The 13,163-nt window shown below is 38.3% G+C and overlaps 1 protein-coding gene across 1 annotated transcript in view; it reads right to left on the bottom strand.

Moving 5' to 3' along the window:
* Positions 1-13,163, bottom strand: part of tmtopsb (teleost multiple tissue opsin b) — a 61,258-nt gene that overhangs the window by 18,687 nt on the left and 29,408 nt on the right. Inside the window, exon 3 of the mRNA XM_079805851.1 lies at positions 2,794-3,027. Coding sequence (XP_079661977.1) covers positions 2,794-3,027 — 234 coding nt within the window. The remainder of the gene's footprint in view (positions 1-2,793; positions 3,028-13,163) is intronic.

The raw sequence follows: 13,163 nt of genomic DNA, 5'->3' as shown, positions 1-13,163 counted from the left end.
TATTGTAGTTTTTTGGTTTCAGGAAAAAAAAGTAATGCATCTCAAAGCAGCTTCTCTGACAAACTTAGAAGGTTAGTTGGATTAATGCATTTTTAGCTCAAATAAAATTGGAAGAAAAAAAATGGTTTTGATTCAGTCTCATTTTTCTCTCTTTCCAGCATTCAATGGAGCTGGAATATGGTTGCATTGTTTGGCCCTTTGCCAGTTTAATTCCAATTAATGAACAGTACAAAAGAAAATAATACTGAACAATTTAAAACCATGTAAATAAAAGGAAAAGTCTGCATAGAACTCTTTGCAAGCTGACCCTTTTCAAGCTTATTCACCCAAACATGAAAATTCAGTCATAACTGACTCTTATTCCGTTCCAAACCTGTATTATTTGCTTTCTTCTGTGCAACTGAAAATAAGATATTTTGAAGAATTTTGGTAATAAAACAGACTTCCATTGTATGGACCAAAAACCCGGAGCTATTTCTCAAAATATCTTAATTTATGTTCCATGCATAAATAAAGTCATACAGGTTTGTAAGGACACCACTGTAAATGACAGAATTTTAATTTTTGGGTGAAATATCCATTAAATAAATCTCAATATATAAACTCAGTTTGTGTAAACTTGACATTTTAAGTTCATTCAGTACATTTGCATAAAATGAGATCATTTCAACTAATCAAAAAAGGTTTTGCTCTCAAGTACAGCTCTTTTTTTTTACAGTGCAGAGTAAGAGAGGAAAAGATTGAGCAGAAAGAGAGATATTATATGTTATGAGCAGAAAACAATTCAAAACCAGTAAAAAACAAACAAACAAATACTTATTCAGATTCTTTGTCATCTTCTTGTCCCCAGTGAAAAACCAAACCTGAAAATTGTAATATTACTGCTTAATGAAATATTCAAATGGTACAGTTTAAATCATATGGTCTTTGTATGACAGCCTTGTAATTTTTCAATACATAACCTATAAAAGGTTATAATTACTAGAGGAACTAGAGGAAACAAGTGGACTTTTTATTTTTATGGTGCTAGTTTAACTTAAGCAACCCAGACATTCATACAAATTTGCCTTTTCATTTGTTTCAGCACACATGTTTTGGACAAAAAAAAGTTCCCAAGCAAAACACAGCTGCTATATTTCACATTCAAAAGCAGTTTGGACTTACTTGTCCAAAAATGAGTTTAACTAATTAGTTTGTGCGATCTGTGCTGTTAAATACACGTCCTAAAATGAGGTGTTGATCATGTGCTTTTGGGAATTACACCCCAACTGAAAACCTTATGAAATATTACAGACCTCAAGTGATCCTGCTGACAGTGTGTTATTTGAAAGAAAAACTGTTAGTCTAAACATAGCAAAGAATAGCATGCAAAAAACTCAGTAGCAACAAAAGCAAACCGTGAGTTAAGTCATGCTTTGCATTAATTTCAATGCATTGGCTTACAAAATAGCAACTAAATGAATGATGCAAACACATGTTAAACTGACATTGCTTTTCTTAAGGCCCTTCAGACCAAGGAAGATAATTATAATAATTCTAAATACAAAAGAATAGTCACCACCACAACTATAAAGATAACCGAAAAATCACTTGCAATCACTTTTCCAGCTGATGAACGATACAAATATTGACAGCCAATCAGAATCCATTCCAGCAGCGTTATTCAATGGGTTGATGTAATTTCCAGTGAAACAGGAAGACAGGGCGGGACATATCGAAGAGCTCCTCACCTTTTTTAAAATAGCCAATAGTGCCGTTGAGCTCGGTAAAGCCGTTTCCTCATAATATCGAACTGCTTCTGCCATATTGCTTTAAAATATAGCATTCTGTGCAGAATAAAAATGTGTCCGATATGTTTTCTGCTATGCGACGACACCCCCCCCCCCCCCCCCTCTACATCTGCTCTACAAAATTTGCGAAAGCCACCACCGCGGGCATCATAAAGTTAACTCTGGACTGGAGCAAACTGTTTGCGCACTGCAACGGGTCACGTGACACTAACGGGAAACCAGACTTAATTCGCCCCAATGGAAATCATATTTACACTGTCTGAATCGTTCCTTATGTAGTGCACTCTTTGCAATCTACCATGTAGAAAATAGTAAATGTGTAAATAAGTGATCGATTTTAGCCGGAGCTTCAGCGTCTATTTGGGGGCGGGACGCTGTAGATTCTAGAGAGGATTTGATTGGACAGAAAATCTGATGAGAAGCTGAAGTGCAGGGTGATGTCATCAAAATCACTGATCCATATTGGCGAAAGTGAGAAACTGTAAGTTTTGAATGCTTATATCTTCTAAATGCGAATTTTGTCATTGTTTTGGAGCACATTAGCTTATAGATAACAGTAAGACTAACCTATTCATACTAAAAGCCAAAAAACGTCATGATTTCATGGGGACTTTAAAGAGCTTGAGCATTTAAAGCAGCAGACGACAAACCTACAGAGTGCACTTAGAATGTACACCGTTGATGTGGACGCTACTTAAGTTATCATTATGGTTATCTTCATAGTTATCGTTCTTGGTGTGAATGGGTCTTTAGTCATGTTTGCAAGCACTGAAGGTTATTTTTAGCTTAACACAATGAAATGTTTAGCATTAAAGTGTGTTTTCTTAATTTGCAATGACATTCATCCATTTTTAAGTGACTTTAGCCTTCAAATACTTACAGTATGTGCTAAACTTGGATGCAAACTAATGCAAATATAAAATCTCAATAACAAAAATATAACATCTAACAAAAATAGCAGCCATACACATACACTATTATTAGTAGCTTTTCTGTTACCCACCTGTTTGTTCATGAAGATGTAGATGATGGGGTTTATGACAGTGCTGCTCTTGGCTAACAGAGAAGGAACAATGCTGGCCGCTGGTGTGACCAGGCCGGGCCGCCCAAACGTGGCTAGAAGGGCCATAATCCCGTAGGGCAGCCAACACAGCAGGTAACACACCACCATGGTGACCACCATGAAGAGCACACGCTGCTCCCGTTTACGACTCACCACCGTATTGATTCGGCTCACCTTTGTAAGTGCAATGAGGGAAGAGGAATAAGAGGGGAAAGGAGACAAAGAAAAATGAAAGAGATGTGAGGAACATGACATTACATCAAGCAGCTGTGTCATTGCTTCTAGAGCAAAGTGATAAAACTGAACATGCAGACATTCACAGATTAGATGAACGTTAGCATTTAGCTTCAGGCCAGCTGGGCAGAAATGGATACAGTTGTGAATCGATCACTCTGGTCTATAATAGACCCTTAAACACAACAATGGGTGAGCAGAAGGCCCATTACACATTGTAGAATTGCCTACTGAGCATGATGCACCATTTTCTCAGTGTTGTAGCACTTTGTCTGACAGCTGCTAAGTGCTCTTTTGGTGTAGGTGCCCAAGAGCTGAGAGTTGCTACTTTGGTTGAACTTTAGTCCCTGAAGTTTGGTGCAGTGGCGCTCTGCAGTGCTATTTACTCTCAGAACGCAAAGTGGATCTGGAGTCATTTTCTTTATCAGTGCTTTTGTCTTTTCTTTCAGTAAAATAAACCGTCCACCAGATACATTTACTTACATTAATACTTCAATTCAGCAAGGATGCATTACATTGATCAAAAGTGAAGACATTAATGACATTAATTAAGTTACAAAAGATTTCTATTTTAAATAAATATGTTATTTTGAACTTTCTATTAATCAAAGAATCATGAAAAAAAAACATCCACAAAAATATTAAGCAGTAACTGTTTTCATCAGTGACAATATGTATTTTTTCTTAAAATCAGCATATTAGAATGATTTCTGAAGGATCATGTGACTGAAGACTGGAGTAATGATGCTGAAAATTCAACTTTGCCATCAGAGAAATAAATTACATTTACAATATAAAACAGATAGATTTTAGATTGTAGTAATATTTCACAATATTGTATTTGTATCGTATTTTTGATTAAGTAAATTAAGTTTTTTTGAATATAAGAGACTTCTTAAAAAACTGAACAGCAGTGTATGTAAATTATAAACATGTGTAGTAATTTATGTGATCAACTTTGGTCATGGGATCTTCAAACATCAAATGCCACTGGTTGAGGACAAATATTGCAGGGCTGCCACTAACAATAATTTTTATATTGATTAATCTATCGACAAATTTATCGATTAATCTTTCGACTAATTTATCACAATTATTTTCAACAATTTTACTTAAAAACATTTAATCTAACTTGCAACGTTGGCATTCAGTAGTGTACTATAAAAAAGTATAAATGTAAACAAGCCCTTGACAAAATTTAAAACTAAAAGAGTAAGAATGTAAAAAGGTACAAATTTGTAAACCAACATAACAAAAAAGAGAATATCAGCAAAGAATAGTGTTGTCACAATACCAAAATGATGACTTCGATACGATACCAGACTAAAATACCTCAATACTGAATCGATACCATGGCAAAAAACTGTAAACGTAATTGTATAATATGACAGAACTTACTATTCATTGTTTTATCATTGTTTTAGGGTTAAAAAACCCTAAAAACTCGCTTGGCCGGCATGTTCCTGCCCTGCTTCACACAGAATATTAGGCCCAGCCCTTTAAGAGCTGCACAGACCAAATTCATTGTAACACCCGATTTCTCATTCAACTCTGTATACGTTCACTAAAGACATATCTGACTGCGTTTACCCGAATACTCGCCAGGACGTGCATTTTTACATATTTTTTCCCATTCAAACCCAATTATCCGTGAAATTGGCATTGCGATCTGTCTGAGTGAAAGGCGGCTGCGTGAGCTTCAGGTCAGAGTCCGGCGAGCACGTCCTGATCGCGCCGCACTTTTCTGTTGCGTTCTTTTTCCTGAGCTGCGCATATACATTTGACTGTTCTGCTTCCATTGTTTAATGAAACTTCAGTGGAAGCAGAGCTCACACACACGTCCTCACTCCTGCTGTCACACATCGACGCAGATTAAGAAATACTGCTCTTATTAGAGTGCTGTAATTTTTAAAGTAGGCTACCGGTACTAATACAATTTCATATCGTACCAAACTTAAACAGTTTGACGTAGACTAATGCCGCGTTCCAGGCAACCCGTAACCCGTGTTTTTCCAACCTTCTACCCGTGAAAGTGCACTGGAACGGCAGTCACACCCGTGACTTCCCACCCGTGAACTCGAACTAGATCGATGTACTCAGTTACGAGTTTTGATGTCACATAGCCCGCGAAGCAACAATGGCAGCCCCCTACGGATGCAGTGTTTATGAAATAAATATACAAATAACGTAAAATAAAAGGTATAACAGCTTTTCTTGCAGTCTGCGCTGTTTTTCTCCTCTGTTTCCCTCAAATAAGCAAGGAGTAAGCACCTTTCGCATACACCCCCTACGGTCCTTTGTTTACATCTAACTACGACACAATTCCTTGCGCTCAGGCAGTTTGGCGTGACTTTGCCTGGAACACTACAAAGTCGTGAGTCGTGGTTTGAAGTTGTAATTCACAGGCTCAAAAACCTGCCTGCGACGCAGCATAATTAACAGCATCGAGGCAGTCGATTGTATGGACCAATCGCGATAGGCCTAAAATATTGTGCAACCAAACTAAAGTTTCTGCTAAATGCAAATGTATTGCATATTTAAATCAACATAAATTATTTTAAATGAAAGCATTTTTTTTGCTTTCATGATATAAATGTTTTACATACAGTTTGGTCCCATATGTGAAATTACCTAACAATGTTGTTTTCTTGTTTTAAGGTTAAATTTAACTACATTTTGTTAGATTTATTCTTTAAACGGAAAAAAATGGGGTACCGAAAAGAAAACACAAAAATAACTATTCAAGTAAAATTAATAAAGCTGGTGGGAAAAAGAGCGAAAGCATGCATCGGGAAGTAGCCTAACCCAGTTAAAATGTGAAGAATTCACCTCTACTTTAAGCAATATTTCCTCAAACGCAACTTAATGATCAGACTCATACAGCACTTTGAATTATATGCTATTTTTAAATTACAACGTGAACACATTTCTTCCTAATGGGCCTGTGCTTCTGGAATGTAATGTAATATCCAGAGCCCTGAGTAACATAATTGGGCTTTGACTAAGAGCTAATTAAGAGCATTGGAGTGGAACGTGTGCAGCCCTTTCCTCGCTAGACACCCTCGATTCCACCGACCACCTTGAGCAGAAGCCGCAACTTGACAAATTATTACTTAGCAGAATGTCAGATCAATGTCAAGTTGCTAATAGGCTCCCCATTGAGTTGAGCCACAGTTTTGGGATTTTTTTTAGTGGTTACATTAAAAAAGTCCTATATGCACAGAAGGGCACCACGCAGGGGTTCAGGCTGTGAATAACACGGCCTGCGAGGTGTGAAGGCATACGGGGGTGTGAAGTCATGGTGAAGAACATCACTGGAGGCCACAGCCAGTGGCACATCTGCAGCCGTTACCAATTAGGAGAGAAGACGTGATGGCTGTCCGAGGTGGCAAGTCATCCACAACTTCAACACATTTGGAGATCGATTAGCAGGTGGAAATGCCCAGCAGACTAAAGACGGACAACCTCAGATGTGAATCACAATAGGAGACCGCGAGTTTGTCGTGTGTCTGTGTAGGTGTGTGTCCGCTTTTCGTAATTCTCCGATGAATTCCAGTAATTACAGCACAACTCCTGATGAAACATTATTGCTGGGGAATAGCAATTATAAGCGATTATTTAAAAGTGCCGAAATGCTAAATGGATTAAACAAATAAACTGTGAAATAGGGAAAATTTGTCTAAGTAGGACAGAAAATAGGCTTTGGGAACATTACAATAATCACACGGCAATGGCTCAAGCCCTTATTAGCATAAATACATTTTCTTTAGCTCCCGAAAAACAAGACATCGAGATCGAATAGATTAAAAACTAAAAAACACCACAATCTGATGACATTCAGAGCTGTCAAACTTCTAAAATGTGCCTGGAGAGACAAACTGCAACCGTGCTCAAAGTTGCATCATTAGAGCGGGCGAGTTTATGTAAATCCAGGCGTGCATTACACACCTAACCCCGATGTTGTGGTGGTGTTGTGGTAATGAGGCTCTCCCCTCGGGGTGTGTGTGAGCCCTGCAGTCAGAAGGTGGCAAACCCAGCAGGATGGAGAGCTGTGAAGGAGATGCTAATGCGCGTGGCAGATCCTGTGCCTGTCAGAGAGCGTTTGGTCAGGGAGGATCCCTCGGGTATGTGGGCAGGTGGACGTTAAACATTATGTTGCCAAGAGGATTCTGAATGCTGTGTGGCTGTGATCACAGCAGAGATCAGCAAAATAAACTTGGTTGCTGGAGATCTCTGTGGTCTTCTCTGATCCTGCTAATGCAACAGTCTCCCTTAGAAAAAGAAATGTCTGTCAGCAGTCTGGGGAACATGGGAACTAAATCTTCCTGTTCTCCAGTGAACCTGATATTTTGCTGATCTGGTGGGTTAAATTCAACAGGGCTTAAGCAAGATGGTGATACTCAAGTTTTTTTTTCTATGCTTGTGTGATTCATTTAAATCCTCCCATATATTTTGTGTCTGAAAGGGAAACTCCTACAAATGCAATATGCAATAAGGTCAGCCGCAAAAATATGAGAAATGTCCACACCTTTTCAGCGCATATTTTTCACTGTGTGTCTTTAGTAAGTGCTTGCGCAACATCTGACACGAAGTACAAATAGATTTGCAACAGTTGCATTGTCAGTTCCATGGTATAAGCCTCAAGCTGAGGATCACACACTAGACTTTCAGGTTATTTCGATCACAAACTCACACAGAAACATGCGCCTCATTGCTAGGAGACACTGGACAAAAAAAAACTCAGCTCAAATTATCATAAATGCTTGATACCCTCAGACTGGATGGAATAATGTGAAGTCCAAAAAATCAGTGCCCATCATACACAATGCAAATTTCTGTGAAGTCTGTCAACTCTTACGGTACAGATCCACTTTTGCGGCTCGACTGAAGCGTGGTGTTGTGACGCTTCCCATCATGTGTATGTTGATGGCCGTTCCTCAAGTTTACTGCTATGGGCGTGCGTTTAAGCCAGCGGGGAATGAAAAACAAACCAGCGAGAGACTTCCCTCAGTCTCCTTGCACTCTACTTCTATTGGATAGTCGCGTCGCGTTCAATGGATTAATTTGCATAAAGATGGGCTTCGGCCATATGCATCAGACGTTCAGCCAACGGTCCGTGGGCGTGACATCTGATGCATATGGCACACTTATCTGGAAACACTTCAGGAGTTTCAAAGTCATCATCTGATTGGTTGAATTCTACAGGATATATGCGAGACGCGTGTGTTGCGTTCTTTAAAGGTCCTCCTGGAAACAAATGCCGTGACACCAAACCCCCTTGTTGAAGAAGAAAGGGGGTTTTCACAGTGATGCCATATAAGAACCATTGATGGTACCCTGAAGAACCGTTTTTGGAAAGGTTCTTTAAACAATTTTTTCCTAACCATTTTATAGTCTAAAGAACCTTTCTGCACCACAAAGGACCTTTTGTGCAATGAAACGGTTCTTTGGATATTAAAGGTTCATACAACCCGACAAAGAAACATTTAAGAACCTTTATTTTAAGAGTGTAGTCCACTCTCCAGACTGGCCCTTGGCAACTAGTGTCGACTTATCCAAATTTATATTATAATTTATAACTGAAATATGCCCAAATGAATCTGAATCAAATCACAATTAAATTGAGCACTTCTGAATCAAAATCATATTGAGTCAAAAAATCTGTATCTGTAAATCTGTATCCAGCCTCACAGTACAAATGATCATGAATACTGTTCTCACACACACATACACAATATAAATTTCACTTGCTACCAGTCTTAGAAATAACAGTTACCAGTTGATATAAGTCTGAATGTTTCCATGAAGTTCATGAAAACTGATACAGAGTATGGTTTCTTATCATTAAATAATTTCTCTGAGCATGCTATTGTAGTGAAATAACAGTAACTGTCTCCATATATCAATTATGAAAAGAGGCACATTTGTTTGATGACACAAATGTATGTAATCATTAAAAAGAACAAAAAATTGGCGATAGAACAGTTGTAATCAGCGGGCCCACACACAATCTGCACTCACAGAAGATTTCCACAGAACTAGAACACTCTTCGTTCAGCAAGTTCTACACATCCCCCAACCCTGTCATGCTATATAATTACATATTTGGGCTAATTTCATTATGTTTTCAGCTACCAATACTCTCAGCTCAGATTAACACATTTTTCCCTTGCTTAAATCCATTTGGCAGATTTCCCCACAAATAAACACAGAAAATAAATCACCAGATTCCCTCTGGGCCTCTTAATCATTAAAGCCTATAATGGGAAATTTTATTTGTCAATAAAATTCTGACATTTATGACATCAGCATCACTCCATTACGAATATTGTCCTGTGCATCCCCAGCTATATATTTTACACCATTAAATATAATAGAGTTGCGCAATTACCAAAGTTTTTAAAAGAGAGAATTAATTTAGGAAACACTGGTAACACTTTACAATAAGGTCTCATTTGTTAACATTAGTTTATGCATTAACTTACATAACAGTGAGCAATGTATTTTTTTCAGTATTTATTATAACTTTTGTTAATAAAGATATTCATATTCATGTTAATTCACACGTTAACTAATGTTAACAGATACAATGTTTGCTTTAAAGGGATAGTTCACCCAAAAATGAAAATTAGCCCATGATTTACTCACCCTCAAGTCATCCAAGGTGTATATGACATTCTTCTTTCAGACGAATGAAATATAAAAGAGTTATATTAAATAATAAATGTTCTGGATAATCCAAGCATTATAATAGCAGTAATCGTTGCTCTGTTTTTGAAGTCCATAAAAAATGCATCTGTCCCAAATAACGTGCTCCACGCGGCTCCGGGGTGTTAATAAAGGCCTTCTGAAGCGAATCGATGCGTTTGTGTAAGAAAAATATCCATATTTAAAAATGTATTACATTTTTTTCTATGGCTCTGCATCAGCCGTCCCCGCACCATCACGGTCAAAATACATGCAAAATACCTGCGCGATCATAGATATATACATAGATTCCTCATTAGTGCTTGCGCGGATCAGTCGAATGAGGCATCTACGTATATATATCTTTGATCGCGCCAGTATTTTGACCTTATTTGCCGGAAGTTATGGCGCTGGGAATACTAGATGACATTCGTCTGATAAGAGGTAAAAAAATAACATAAATACTGTTCGGTTTCTCGCAGAAACAGATCGTTTCGTGTCTTAAGGCATCAATGTGTTGCCACGAGCCGCATGGGTTAATATGGATTCGTATGTCTATGTGTTTTTACTCTCATTGCTCTCATACTCTAAAATATCTCCATTGACATGCATTATAGACTATCACACTGAAACTGAAACTGAAAATCTTCATTTGTGTTCTACTGAAGAAACAAAGACACCTACATCTTGGATGCCCTGGGGGTAAGCAGATAAACATAAAAATTTAGTTTTGGGGTGAACTATCCCTTTAATAATGTGTAAGTACATTTTGAGATTAACATTAGTTTATGTAACTAATGTTAACTAATGTTAACAAATAAAAACGTATTGTACAGTCTAAAACACTTGTTTGTACATGTACAAAAGTCTGAGAACACTAGTAAAATGCTTCTATTTAGATTTTTTCTCTTAATTTTTTATTTATTATATCCATAACAAATTGTCAGTATAACAGTGAATATATATATATATATATTAATAGATAAAGAAAAATGGCTGGATGTGGTCTCAGAAAGTGCCTGTATTTAAGTTCTAATTAAAATAATTATTCGCGAGTAACAAAGGACATTTTTCTAAAAACACCAAAATAATTCAATACAAAAAAGGAACTCAAAAATCTCTCTCCCTCTCTCTCTCTCTCAAACAAGTGAGAGAAAACAAGTAGAGAAAGAGAGTTGATAGTTGAAAGACGGATGGCTGGAGTGACAGATTGAGCAGTGAGTGAGTGAGAAGCACAGAGCAAAAACAGGTCAAAAACAGACTTAAAGAAAGTAGCAGCCAGAGAGAGAAAAAAGGTAACTGTACAGTATATTGATGAGGAGTAGAAGTAGAGTGACAAGGGAGAAGGAAGGCTAAAACATTCTAGACCAACCCATTTCAGTAAAATAGGGCCTGGCGATCCTCTCCTGATTGATTTGGGGCATAACCTGATCCGTCGCCGCCCGCACTAAACAAATCCAGTGGACTAGATCATTAAATCTTCTGCCTGACAGGTGGGCAGAACAGTTGTGAGTACAGCTGCTTAAAAAGCTCCCAGGAGAGTGTGTTGCTCTGTGCCTCTCTTTCTTTATTACTCTTGGTCTCCTTCTATTCTCTTAAGCAGCTAGTTTCTTATAGTGCATACATAAATCAATGCCTTTGAGTAAACAGTCTGGCAAAATTAGTTTATTCATTCACGTCTGCACTCTATTCTCTGTCCTCATGTAAACTGATGATGAGGTCAAGGGTGTGTTCTCTAATACAAAAACACTCCTTCCACCACTAATCTCATTTTCTCAGTGTGTAATTACAGTATATCCCTCTATTTGTCATAACATTTTGATGAAATTCAGTGTCCACTAATTATAGACTTATAATTATATTTGACCCAATCAAATGGCAATGATATACATTACACAAGGTCTGTGCGGGAGTTTTATGGAGAGAGAGAGAGAGATAAGTTGATAAGAAAAGCATGAATGCATTATAAATAAATGAGTCACATTTTATCCTTTTTATTTAAACTGTACAGGATGTTTCAATTGGACAGCGACTTGTCACGGTTAGTGGCTATAATGAAGTGCACGATGAAGGAGATGCTTGAACAGATTTTAATCTAATAATCAACACACCAAACCGGAGAAAATCCGGGAGAATATACAACCACATTACACGTAGACCATAAACAATACAGGACAAAGAACAGACTGAAACTGACGGCTTAAGTACAAAAGGCAAACAAAGGAGCTAACAAGTTAATTAACTAGGCACAGGTGAATAGGATGAATCAATGAAAGACATAGGAAAACTAGGTCAAAGGAAAACAGCAACTGAACATAATGAAAACTAAGACAAATAACCCTGAAATTACTCCCCCCTCCCGGAAGGCTGGCTCCCTGCACACACACAAGATGGCTGTAGCCATCAAGTACAGCGCTGCCTTCTCTGGGCTTAGTTCTGGGGCTTGAGTGGCCTCTTGGCTGAGCTCTTGGGTAGGAACGGACTCCGGTGCAGACTCATGGACTGGAGTGGGCTCCAGTGCAGACTCAGTGGCTGGAGCAGATAAGTGACTGAGATCTGGGGCTGGAGCAGGCTTTGGAACTAACTCATGGGCTGGAGTGGTTGTGTGTGTGTGGCCCAGAAACATAGCAGCAATGTATAGAGAAATGACCACCTCTTCAATCATGTCAGAACAGACAGGAAGAAGTGGCTCTGAAACAGTTTCCTCTGGAGCAGGCTCTGAAACTGCTTTCTCTTTCTCAGACTCGGGTATTTCACTTTCTGGAGTGTACAAGGGAATATCACTCACTGGACTGGACTCTAAAATTTCCTCAATAATGAAATCCGAACTATTCAGCCAGAGAACATAATTCATACACTATATTGCCAAAAGTTTTGGGACGCCTGCCTTTACATGCACATGAACTTTAATAACATCCCATTCTTAATATGTAAGGGTTTAATATGGAGTTGGCCCACCCTTTGCAGCTATAACAGCTTCAACTCTTCTGGGAAGGCTTTACACAAGGTTTAGGAGTGTGTTTATGGGAATTTTTCCATATGGGAATAACCATTCTTCTAGAAGTGCATTTATGAGGTCAGGCACTGATGTTGGACGAGAAGGCCTGGCTCACAGTCTCAGCTCTAATTCATCCAAAAATGTTCTATTGGGTTGAGGTCAGGACTCTGTGCAGGCCAGTCAAGTTCCTCCACACCAAACTCGCTCATTCATGTCTTTATGGACTTTGCTTTGTGCACTGGTGCACAGTCTTGCTGCAACAGGAATGGGCCATCCCCAAACTGTTCCCAAAAAGTTGGGAACATGAAATTGTCCAAAATGTCTTGGTATGCTGAAGCATTAAGAGTTCCTTTCACTGGAACTAAGGGGCCAAGCCCAACCCCTGAAATAC

This window comes from Gobio gobio (assembly GCF_949357685.1).
Source record: "Gobio gobio genome assembly, chromosome: 23".
Taxonomy (NCBI): Eukaryota; Metazoa; Chordata; class Actinopteri; order Cypriniformes; family Gobionidae; genus Gobio; species Gobio gobio.
This window is presented reverse-complemented; position numbering and strand designations above follow the sequence as displayed.